The following is a 12,176-nucleotide window of genomic DNA, read 5'->3' on the forward strand; positions in this document are numbered from 1 at the left end:
TCTCGGGTGCCGTGGCAGGTCCCAGCCCCACGCGTGCAGCCCCACGTCCCCCCCACCCCCGGGTGGCCAGCGGTGCCTTCGCCACCCCCTCCTCTTCCTCACCCCCCACCCCCTGCCCGTGGGAGTGGGGACAGGGCTCACGTAAGGAGCAATGCGGGGCGCTGCCGAGTCCAGACACCGCAGGGCTAAGGCCAAAAGGAGTTTTCTCCCGAGCTCGGTAACTTGATGTTTCTCCTTCCCTCCCCTGCAAGCAGCTGGACTTACTCGAGGCGGGCTGCTGCCAAAAACCAGCAGCACGTGCCCGCGCCCGGACCCCGCGGGTTATCTCCAGCGGCACACGAAGCTGCCAGACCTTCTCTGCCGCCCCGTGAGCCCCCCGTGCTGCGGCCCGGCCGCCCCGAGCGGCGCCGGGCTGCGTGGCTGCGGGGAAGGGGCAAGGCTGGCCGGGGCACGTGGAAAGCAGGCGCCACCGCGCCCGGACGCTTACCGGGGCACCTCCGCGGCCCCGCGGCCTCGGCACCCGTCTCACCCCGGCACCCGCGACGTGGGGCAGCCGGCCCCGGCACCCAGGAACAGAGAGATGCTCCCGGGGCCCCGTTTCCTTCCCCGCCCCGGCCCTTACCTGGAGGCCGAGGGTGACACAGGCTCAGCGCCGGCGGGTCGGGGAGCCCCCGGCGCCGCCGAGCTCTGCTCCCCGGCTCGGGGCTGTGCGGTGCCTGGGATAGGGGGGGAGCGAGCTTCCCCCCGCGGCCGCTGCCGCCGCCGCTCCCTGCTGCAGGCTCCTCTCTGGCGCTGCCTCCTTCAGCGCGGCGGCTCCATCCCTCGCTACCCTGTGCCAGGAGCCGGAGCTGCTCCAAGCCCAGCCTCGTTAAAGAGACACGCGCTCCGCGGCCCCGGCGGGCGGCGAGACCCCCCCTCCCTGCCGCGCAGCAGTGCCCGGCCAAGCTCCGGCGCTGGCGAAGCCTCGCGGTGCTGCTGCGGCACCTGCAGACAGGGGCTGGCGTGGGGAGGGTGGGGGTGTTGGCCGCCCGGGATGTCCCAGCACGTTGCACCCCCCCCCTTCCCCAAAGCAAGGTCGCCCCACAAGTGTCACAACCCGCTGCGCTGGGAAAGGTCTCAGCTGTCCCGAGACAGAGCGGCATGGGCACAGGACAGGGATCACGGAGCATCCGTCCCCAAATCCGGGCGCTCCCAGCACGCGCCGGGGCAAAATCCCTGCCCCAGAGGGGAGTGGGAGGCAGAGAGGGGAGGTTCGGGGTGAGCTCAGCCCAGGGGCCAAAACAGCCACAGAAGACCCGGGGCTAACTCCTGCGCCGACCCCCCGTGCAGCTCCTACGGGGCTCTGCCCCTCCGCTGCAGCTGATGCTGAACGCACAGGGGAACACGCCCCAACCCCTGCAAAAAAGCACCCCCCCCCCCCGCAGATATTCCCTCCAGGCCAAGCAGGTACTAAGAAAAGCTTCCAAGTGGGAGCCCTGGGCTGGTGCCACAGAGCGGGCGGCGTGCGTGGGGGGGAAGTGCAACCCCCGGCGCCTCGGCCTGCACCGGCGGCCGCGGGCGGCCCCGTTCTGCACAGTCAGCGCCGAGCGGCGCGGCGGGATTCGCGTTACCCGAGAAAACGACCCAAAACGGGGAGGCAGACCGGGGCGGGGGCAGGCAGCAGCCCAGTGCAGCCGCGCGGACCCCGAGGAACCGCAGGGCAGAGCTCCCCGCCGGCTGCCGCGCTTCGCGTTAGTGCCGAACCCGGCAAGACGCTGCTGGTGGGGGCCGCGGAGGAGGCGGCGGAGGAGGAGGAGGCGAAACGCCTGCATCATTTCTGCCGCTAGCCTGGGCGGCATCAGCCTGCAGGGAGCTACAAAGGGGCTGAAGGGAAAAAACCAGCAGGAAAGGAAGCGCCAGCGAAGCTCGGGCTCGCCGGCGGGGAGCGGCCAGCGCCGAAGCGCCCCGGCCGCGGCCCCGGACCCCGCCGAGCTGCTTGCGCGGCCCGGGGGGGGGCTGCAAGCCGCAAGCGCGTCTCCGACGCGGGCCCGGCCCGGGCGGCGGCAGCAGCGGCCGGGGGGCTCCTGCGGCCCCGCGGGGCGGGCGGGGGCGGCTCGCAGGCACCGCGACCCCCTCCAGCCTGCCCCATCCGCCTCCCCCCCCCAATAAAGGGGGATTTTCCCCCCAAACCGGGGAAGCGGGAGGCTGCCGGGGGTCTCCCCAGGACGTTGCCCCAGCGGGTGCCCCCCGCACCGCGGGACCGGCGCTGGGCGGGGAGCGGGGCCCCCCCGGACCCCACCCCCGGGCCCTGCACCGGGCTCGGCCGGGCGGCTGCTTCCCTCTAGCGGGAAGAGCCCGGCAGCGCTGGGGGGCGGCGGCAGCACCCTGCCCCCGGCCCCACACCTGCACCCGGCCTCTTGCCTTGCTCCCTGCCCCGGCCCCCAGCCCCACATCTTGCTCCCAGCCCCACACCCTGCCTCTTGCCCTGCTCCCTGCCCCGGCCCCCAGCCCTGCACCGTGCTCCCAGCCCCGCACTCTGCCTCTTGCCTTGCTCTCTGTCCTGGCCCCCAGCCCCACACCCTGCCCCCAACCTTGCACCTTGCTCCCAGCCCCACATCCTACCCCTAGCCCTGACTCCTAGCCCTGACTCCCAGCCCCACATCCTGCCCCCAGCCCCACACCTTGCCCCTAGCCCTGACTCCCAGCCCCACATCCTGCCCCCAGCCCCACACCTTGCTCCCAGCCCCACATATTCCCCTAGCCCTGACTCCCAGCCCCACATCCTGCCCCCAGCCCCACACCGTGCCTCTCACCCTGCTCCCTGCTCCAGCCCACACCTGCCTCTTGCCCCACTGCCCAGCCTGGCCCCCCGCCTCATACCTTGCTCCCAGCCCCACGGCCTTGCCCCAGCCCCCCACCCGCCCGCGGTTCCCCGCCCCGCGCGGCCCGAGCACGTGGGGCGGAGCGGGGCGGGGCCGGTCGCGCTTCCGGGAGCGGCGGCGGCGCGGTGAGAGCGGCGCCGGGCCGGGCCGGGCCGGGCCGGGCCGAGCCGAGGGGGCTCGGGGCTGCTTTGCTCCGGGAGGGCGCAGCCTGCTCGCCGCGCGCGTGGGGCCGGCGTGGGGATCGCGGGCTGCGAGACCGGGGCGGGGGGACGTGAATTCGGTCTCCTCTCCCTCCGCAGCGCGAGAGCCCCCGACGCTCGGCGATGGGGCGGCCCAGGAAAGAAGCCGCCAGCGCGTCGTCCCCGCGGCCGGCGGCGGCCGCCGCCTCCAAAGCCGCTCCCGCAGCACCGCCGCCTTCCGCCTCGGCGGCCCGGGCCCGGGCAGCGGCCGCGGGCGGCCAGCCTGGGAGCGCTGCAGCCGCCGGGGCTGCCGGCCCGAGCCGGCGGTCAGCGGCCACGGCAAACCCATCTCAGCCGAGACCCGCGGCATCCCGCGGTGCCCAAGGAGACGCTGGGGACCAGGGCCGAGCACCCAGCCAGAGTTCCTCCGCAACCCAGAAGAAGCAGCCCGAGGCCGGACGGGCCGCAGCTCGGGCCAGATCTGACCCGTGTTCCTCAAGGAAACCGCCTGGCTCTCACCCGAACGGAGCCTCAGGCAGTTTTCTGCCTCCCCTCAAGAGCCAGGACATCCAGCGGGTAGAAAGGGAGACCCGGGGCCAGCGGAGCAATCCCACGTGGTACGAATGGCGGAAGAATCGCATCACGGCCTCTGTGGCCCCCAGGATTGCCAACAGCAGATTTGCCAACGGGAAGACAGATGAGGTGCCTCAGTCGTACCTCAAAGCGGTGGTGAGCTCTGGCCCCGGGGTGCAGACGCCAGCCATGTCGTGGGGCATCCGCAACGAGAAGGCAGCCGTGCAGGCCTACGAGCAGCTCAAATCCCAGAAGATGGGCAGGCCCGTGAGGGTGGAAGACTGTGGCCTCTTCATTCACAAAGGGAAAGAGTGGCTTGCAGCCAGCCCAGATGGCATCATCAAAGAGGTGGATACAGGGAAGTCCCTGGGGCTCCTGGAGGTCAAGTGTCCCTACAAGCACAGGAACAAGACAGTAAGAGAGGCCTGCAAGGACAAAGATTTCTGCCTGGAGGTGGATGGAGACTCCTACTTGCTGAAAAGGGATCATGCCTACTACACTCAGGTGCAGTGCCAGCTCGCGGCTGCCGGCTTCCAGAGTGCCGACTTTGTGGTGCACACTAACAGGGAGACGGCTGTGGCACCTGTAGATTTTGATCCTGAGTTCTGGGGGCAGACAGTGCCCAAGCTGGAGAAGTTTTACATTGAGGCGGTGATACCCCACCTTGAAGGGAAGGCAAGCAGCTCTGTCTTGGCCAAGGAAGAATAGACCCTTCTTCCTTGCTTTCCAAGATGCTCTCTTGGATTTGGATTGGCCACACGATCCCAGCTTTGGCCCCTAGAACAGAAACAATGCCCAAATTTTCTGCTGTTCTTAGACTGTTCTATGGCTCAGCCCCAGCAAAACTGCAGCTAGACTCAAGAAGTTGCACTAGCAAGGCCCTGGTTCAATAATGGTCCCTACAAATGATGACTTCTTCCTGCCCTGCTGAAGAAAAAACGGCCTGGAGCTGGGCCTGGTGTCAACCCCAGCACTTTCCCTCACTCTGCTCCCAATTGTATCTCCAGTTTGAACCTATTTCTCTGTCTGATAAAAGCTGGCATGCATCTGGATCTCCAGGGAAAGCCAGTGATGTCTCTATGCTGGAATACTAGACTTACTTATTTTGTGGAGAAAAACTGGATAACTAAGAAAAAAAAAGTGTAGACTGCTGTTGTGACTAAATCTTAACTTCACGGTGGAGATAGCGCCAAGTAAGATCTGTCAGAACGCAAGAACAAAATATGGCTTTTGAGCGAAACCATTATGTGCCTTAACACTCGTAGTAAAGGGAATTTGCCCCTTCCCTGCCTTCAGACCTACTGCTTCTTTGGAGTCAGCCCACAACATTCATGAAGTGGGGACTTGCTCTGAAATGGCAGCTCTGCGAGGCCTGGCTGTAGATTTGGGAAGATACTGCCTGAGAGGCTGACTCCATACCATGGACCTCCAGAAGACATTCCTGTAAAGCTTTCCCATTCTCTGCAGCAGGGAAAGGGGGTAGCTACTATACGGTTACCAACATGATCTGCTCTGTTAAATAAAACAGTCATTGGTCAGTCATTCTGTCACTTGTACCATTTGGTGTTTACGTGGAAGGGAGCCAGGCTTACCTGGAGGGAAGAGCAGGGCTAGGTGGTGTCACTCTTCACACCCAAAAATGCACTGGCAGGGAAAGGAGGCCTTTAACAGTTTGGCAAAAGAAACCACTTGGCAAAAATCATGTCCAGCTCCTAGTCCAACTTAGGGTACAAGCAGTGTCTGCTTTGCAGGGAAGTGTCCCTCCTGGGTCCTGTTGCCAACACCCACTCCCCTCCAGTTCTTCAAAACTGACTCCCTACTTTCCTATGTCTGCCCATCTCCTCACTCCTGCCTCAAATCCCAAGATGACATGCCAGCACAGCCTACATCTGTGAGTCCTCCTGCCTGTCCATCCCCCCTGTCCTCCCCAAGCCTGTACCTCACCTCGTGAGCCCATGAAGGGGCAGCCACAGCAGAAGGGATGGAGCCCAGGGAACACTTTGAAGGCCCAGAGGAAGGTTACAGATGAGGTCACAAAACTATGCCAAAGTCACCAAAGTTATGACAAAAGTACTTTATTATATACATATGACTCCAGCCACACTCCACAGGGCAAGGACCAGAATTTGCTATTTTACATATCAATACAAAGCAACTATAAAAACATAAAGCACTTTTGGGGCCCAGGCTTTCCACAGGAGGAGACAGGCACAGGGACCAGCCCAGGGGTTGCTGAGCAACAGGCAGCTGCCCCACACTCTCCCCTAGCTGTGGTCCCACAGTAACCAGATGTGCAAGTAGGAAAGAACCCAGTTTAGAAAAACAGTAACGAGATCGGCAAATCCAGGCTGTCCTACGCCCTGCTCTGGACAGCAGAGAACCAAGGGCTGAGCCACGTGTCACCAGGACAGGAGCAGGATCTGTGTCCCCCACAGAAAGTGCAGAAGGCACGTGGGCCAGGCTCTTTGGAGGGGTTGTGAGGAGGCAGTAGGTGGGATCCAACAGTTAGTGCACACAGGGCCCCAGGAGATCACACACACACTGCTCACAGAGAAAGGAAGGCAACAGGGAAAAGCCTTCCACTTAGGAACCTAAAAGGGGGCCTGGTGAGGGAATGTCCCACATCTTCAGAGCAGCAATTGCATAGCAGAAGGGGTTCAAGGCCCACTCTTGATGAGAAATAAGCTTTCACCCTACACACCCAGGAGAAAAACAACACTCTCCAAGGAAGGGAGAGCTTAGAAACAAGGCCCTGCCTGTACCTGGCTCTCTAAGCTCAGGTCTCAGCATCTAGCTGGTGTTTAAGCAGATGCTTCACCAGACAGTCCTGCATGCTGGAGATGGCCACAGCACACAAGATTCAGTTGTTTTAATGCTGAAGTGGAAAAAATGGAAAACTAACCATAACACTCCTGCTCCCTCCTTCCAAAGGGTTCCCAAGCCCTTACCATGGCCAGCTTTGAAGATAACTGTTTAGGTCTCCCACCACAAATCCCATGTTCCTTTCACACAGGAGTCTTCAGTGCAACTGGAAAATCTAAACCAGGGAGGACTTGTTAGCAAAAACTGCCTTCATAATAGTCTAAAAGGTTGTTTCACAACTTATTTACAGTTGCTCTCAGGTGTTACATACACAAGCTGCAGCACCCTGGAGCTCAGTCAGTGATGGGGGCGAACTACTGACCTCTGTCTACTTCTGGATGCTTTTGCTGCGCTTTGTTCCCGACCCAACAGAACCATCCTGGCCTTGGACACAGCAACCAAAACCAGGAGCACCATGGGACAAAGATAATGTCTCCCCTGTGCATCCTACAAGGCTGATCAGCCAGCTCCGCCAATACAGCCAATGCAGAGCAGCCCAGTCTAGTTCAGGTGCTAGTAGGACTAATTCCTTCCCCTCCCGCTCTAAAAGCGGAGTGCTACATGAAGGAAGCTTGCCTGGGCTATGCCTGCTTGCTGGAAAAGAACTTGGGTCGTTGGGGCTTTACCATCACAGCCCACCTGAAAGTCCAAGGCAAGGAAAGGAAAATTCTAAGGAAAAAGGACAAAAGGGAGTCACATCTCGGGATAATTGTAAGCTTCCACCACACCACAAGGAAACTATTTGGGCTAGGTTCTCATTGGTTGCCCAGGGGGAAAGGCACTAAGCCGGGTTTGTGCAAGGACAGAGATGTTTCTGAGTGAATTAGTGCATGGCTGGACCACCCTCCTTTCCCCTTGCACCTCTGGGGTAACCAAGCCCCACGGTCAACACAATCCCTAGGGAGGAAGCACGTGGCAGCTTCCAGGAGCTGGACGTGCAAGGAGGGCAGTCCAGCACAGTGGGCCATCCCTCCCTCTACCATCACTGTGCACTGATTGTCTAGCCAAAGTGGGCTACAGTCTTCGGCTTAAAAAAAGGACCCCCCAACCTCCTTTTTCAGGAAGGGCTTCAGTCACAGAAACGCTTGCGGGGCACCGTCCGAGCTCGGTTCGAGCGGCGAATCTCCTGCTTGGCATCGCGACATCGCTGGCAGATGAAAACCTCAGGCACGTTGGATTTGCGGATCTTGGCACACGAGAGGTGGATCCAGGTAGCACACTCGTTACATTCAATCATGGGCCTCCCTGCAAAGGGCTTCAGGCAGAAGCAGGTGATCAGATCCCAGGCGTCATCCTCTGGTCAGGGAGAGGCAAACACCAGTCAGAAACCATTTTACCATCCACTCCCAGAACTATGGCCAAGCTAGTCCAACTGGAGTAAAGCCTCTAAGGGCTCAGCACCACCTCTAAACAAGCCTAAGCCAGTTCTATCAGTGTTAAACAGAAGAGTCCCCAACTTACCTTCTGCTTTGGTGCTGGGAGTGGCTGAGAATTCAACGGTTGAAGTTGCAAAGGAGGGGAGGGAGGAGAAAAAAAAAAAAAAAAAAAAAAAAGGAGAGAGAACAAATAAATACCAGACCAGCAAGGTGCCCCTACACCCCACTTTGAGCTATATTCAAGTTTGTACCATTCACTCTACAGAGTAGAAGGTTCCTCCTAAAAGACTGACCAGCTCCCTGGCCTTTCCTCTCCAGTTGTCCTAGGTCCCTAACATAGTTCCTAAAGCTCCTTGCTGGAAGAGGCCTGGACTATCTACAAGCTCTCCTTGCAGCTGGGTAGCTCCAGCTGGGAGGGGGAGAGGGGATGACAATATTTGGCACTGACCAGCACAGCAGGGCCCTCCAAACTCCCTAGACATACTCATTTGCACACTCACCACTAAGCTGAGAGCTTGCTCTGCTTGCATCTTCCCCTTCGCTTTGGTCCAAGGTACTACAAGAACTAGGGCTTTTCCTCCCTTCAGGACAAGGTTCGTTCTCCTTTAGCTGAAGATCATCTCCTGCTGGCTTCTCGGTCCCCTGTATGCCCGGCATCCAGTCCTTCTCCTCTTTCATCAGCTCTTCCAGGAGGGAGTTGGGTGGAGGGTCCCCAGATGGTTTGATGGAAGGCTCCAAGGACTGCTCTTTAAGAGGAAGCACCTGTCCCCCCAGCGCAACCAACTCCTTCGCCTGATCCTGGTCGACCCCAAAGCCTTTCCCAGTGTTCAGTGGCACCCTCTTCTCTGTCTCCTGCTCCAAAATTAGTTTCTTTGCTGGTGGTTTCTTCCGTTTCATTTGCTGGGGCCTGACATCATAGAAGCTGGTGGGGAAGGCAGGACAGTTCATGAACAGACTGTTGTCCACAGCCCCCTTGGCCAAGGTGTTCCTGCTCCTCCGGTCATCTGGCAGGATGTGACAATCAGAGGAATGGGATGAGGCCCAGCTATCACTGTCCTGAGTGCTGCCTGTACTGTTCTGGGGACTCATGCTACCTCCGTGGGTCCAGGGCTCATTCTGCAGGAGGAAAAGGCACCAAACTAGCACCAGGAACCACAGCATTGATATTCAGGGATAAAGAAGAAGGGGTTGGGAACAGACAATGTCCTTGACCTCCAGTAAAAGAAGAGCTAAGGACACGGGTCTGCACATGGCAGAGAGCCCAAGGAGCGATCCCTTTTGCATAAGCCTGCTTACCTCCTCAGGGTACGGGATGTAGCCCGCATAGGCCAAAACAAAGGTGCAGAACTGGTTGAAATCCTCCACAGTTCTCTGTCGTTTCTGCAACGGCTGCAACAAATGACACTTTTTGATTAAACTCTCCAGATACCCCCACCTGAACCAAATAAAGTATCACAACTAACCCTGGCACACAGCCCTAGATTATCAGGCAATTATAAAACAAGCATATGATTCTCAGGTCATCTGAACAGCCGTCCTTCCCATATGCATGATCTAGCATGATAGCGACAGCCCTTGCCTTTAAAACTCACTTATCACAGGGGACACCCAGTAAAGGCAAATGTGTGCTGTAGTCTGTGGTTTCTAAGCCACAAGAGTCCCTGATGCTGGGGGACATCCACTCCCAGCCACATAGCCTGTTGACTCGGTGCCACAGGAATAAAGCAACTGCAGCTGGGACTGTATCAAGCACTTCAGGATTCCCCTGCTACTCTAGGAATCAACCAGAAGAGTTCAGTGTAGCTGGGGACAAAGTCTTGGAGATTAAACTCCAGGGACCCACCCTTGCTGAACGCTCTCCGGCTCTTACAGCGGAGTAACAGCAGCTGAAGTCAGGATCCACTGGGAAGGATTCCCTCCCAGGGAAACGCCAGGAGCCTGTTACAGAGCGAGCCCTACGTGACTGTCTCCCCAAGAAAAAGGGTGGAAAAGCACCAACCCGCTCCCGATGGCAACAGGTATGTATGTACTCAAGGTAACAGCAAAGAGCAGACTCCCCAGGGCCCAGACTGGGCAGTCCCACCACCACATCTCTAGCACCCCACAGACACAGCTGGGGCTCGGTCCCCTTGCAGCGGAGATCCCCGATGAGCAGCGTGCACCAGTTGGGGGAGGGAGGGAGCCGGCCCAGGCCCACCACAGCAGGGACATCCCCGCAGGGGAGCGGAGCAGGGGGTTCGCAGCAAAAACCGCAGCGCAAGGGGAGCGCAGTGCTGCTCAGGGCCTCTTCCTCCGAGCTTTGAAGAGGGGAGGGGAAGGAACTGCTAGAGTTAACTATTAAATCGGCAGGGAAAAAAAAAAGAAAGGGAGGGCAGGGCGTGGGTAGGGGCTCCGCAAGCCGCAGGAGGCTCCTTTGCAAGGGGGTTTCAGCCGCCCGGAGGCCGGGGTGGGGGCGCGGCTCGGGGTACACCCAGGGGACCCCGTCCTCGCTCCGCACGGCTCGCGGGGGGGGCGCCTCGGGGGCAGCCCTTCCCCGGGGGGGCGATGAGCCCAGCAGCCCCCCCCCCCACGCCCCGCAGCGCGCCCTGCCGAGCCCCACACCCCGCACTAGGGTGCGCAAACCGCCCCGCAACGCTCCCCCCCCCCCCCGGCACAACTCCACAGCCGGCGCACCCACGCCCCCCCCCCGCGAGGAGCCCTGGCTGCCCCCCCCCCCGAACATCCCCCGCCGCACAGCGCCTCCCCGCCCCCACGCAGGACACCTCCGCCCCCCCCGCCCCCACGCGGCGCGGGGGTCCCGGCCGGGCACCTGATCGCTCCCAAGATGGCGCCCGCGCTCCCGGTCCTGCCCCGAGCCGGCCGCCCCGGGAGGGGCCGCAGCCCCCCGCCGCGCACACGCACACACACACGCGCGCACACACACACGCACACACACGCGCGCGGCACCTCCCACGCCGGCGCCTCCGCACAGCTCCCACCGCGGCGGCCACCCCCCCCCCCCGCGCTGGGGGCGCACACACACGCACAGGCCGGCAGTGCCGCGGCGCCTCCGCACCCCGGGGCACACGCGCGCACACACGCGCGCTCACCAGGCGCTGCCCCACACCCCCCGCACACGCGCCGACACCACCCCAGAGCCCCCCGCCCCCCCCGGTGAAGCCCCCTACACACGCACGCCCCTCCCCGGGCTCCCCTCACGCGCCCCCCGCCCCGCGCACCAGCACGCGGCCACCGCCCGCGGCTCGGCCGCGCTCGCGCTCGCTGAGGCGCCGCCCCTCCCCCGCCGCCGCCCGGGGCGCCGGAGGCCCCGCGGCCGGGCCGGGCCGGGCCGCAGCGCCGCTCACCTCCTCGGGCGCGGGCGAGCCGGGGCTGGGCACCGGGCTGCTGGCGGTCGAGCGCGGCCCGCCGCGGGAGCGGGGCCGGGAGCGCGGCCGGGCGGGCGGCCCGCCGGGGGCGGCGGCGGCGGCGGCGGCCCCGCGGCCCTCACCTGCCGCCTCCCCGCCGGCGGCGGCGGCGGCGCTCATGCCGCGGGCGGGCGGGCGGGCTGCGGGAGGCGGCCGCGCTCGGTGCCCGCCGCCGGCCGGAGCGAGGCTGCGAGCGCCGCCCCGGCCGCAGGGGCGGGACCACCTGGTGGCGGGGAAGGCGCGGGCGGGGCCTCGCCGCCGGCCGCCCCGCTGCCCGGCCAGGGGGGCGCCCGCCCGCCCCCGCGGCCCGGCCCGGCCCGGCCCGGCCCGGCCCGGCCCGGGGCACGGCCGCCCGCCCGCCCCGCCGGCACCCAGCGAGCGCCGGCCGCGGGGCAGCGGCGCTGGGCGCGCTGACACCCACGCTGGTACCCGCCCCACCGACGCCGGTTCCCAGCGCGCACACTGCTGCTGGGCACACCAGTACGGACCGCGTTCGGCACCGGGCACGCCGGGGCGAGCGCAGCGTGTGCCCCAGGCAGCCGCTGCCCCAGCGCCGGGCACGGCAGCTCCGGGGACGCGGAGCTCGCCAGGGCCTGGCCCCGGCCCACGCCGCGGGTCCCCGGAGGACGAGGTGAGCAGGTGTCGGGCCCCTCCCAGCGCTCAGGAAAAGGGGGGCGCCCCTTCCGCCCGCCCGCTCCTCGCTGTCCCCCGAACCACAACCGGATCCAGCTGCCGGCCGGGAGCAAGCTGATAGCTGACGCCGCTCCCCTCGCTGCACCCACCGCCGCCGGCCCCGCTCTGCCGGACCCAGGGCCACACGGCCAGCACTTGGGGGCCCGGACGCAGCCCCCCTCCTGCCCGCGACCCCCTCCAAAGCAGAGTCCCAGCTTTGTCCCCAGCCCCTGGGGTGCCAAGTCTAGG

At 63.4% G+C, this 12,176-nt stretch overlaps 1 protein-coding gene across 2 annotated transcripts; it reads right to left on the bottom strand.

Moving 5' to 3' along the window:
• Window positions 1-5,672: 5,672 nt before the first annotated feature.
• LOC134144070 (PHD finger protein 13-like) lies at window positions 5,673-11,273 on the bottom strand. 2 transcript variants are annotated; one of them, XM_062582707.1, is made up of 5 exons: window positions 11,196-11,273; window positions 9,148-9,240; window positions 8,352-8,967; window positions 7,937-7,960; window positions 5,673-7,771 (listed from the first exon to the last, which is right to left on the bottom strand). In XM_062582707.1, exons 3-5 carry the CDS (start codon window positions 8,938-8,940, stop codon window positions 7,545-7,547), a joined length of 840 nt encoding a protein of 279 aa, XP_062438691.1. In that variant the 5' UTR covers window positions 8,941-8,967; window positions 9,148-9,240; window positions 11,196-11,273; the 3' UTR covers window positions 5,673-7,544. The 2 variants fall into 2 exon arrangements, with proteins under 2 accessions (XP_062438691.1, XP_062438690.1); XM_062582706.1 differs by lacking the exons at window positions 7,937-7,960; window positions 11,196-11,273 and having other exon boundaries at window positions 9,148-9,230.
• Between the last annotated feature and the right edge of the window lie 903 nt (window positions 11,274-12,176).

The sequence above is a fragment of the Rhea pennata genome, chromosome 9, assembly GCF_028389875.1.
Source record: "Rhea pennata isolate bPtePen1 chromosome 9, bPtePen1.pri, whole genome shotgun sequence".
NCBI classification, from domain to species: Eukaryota; Metazoa; Chordata; class Aves; order Rheiformes; family Rheidae; genus Rhea; species Rhea pennata.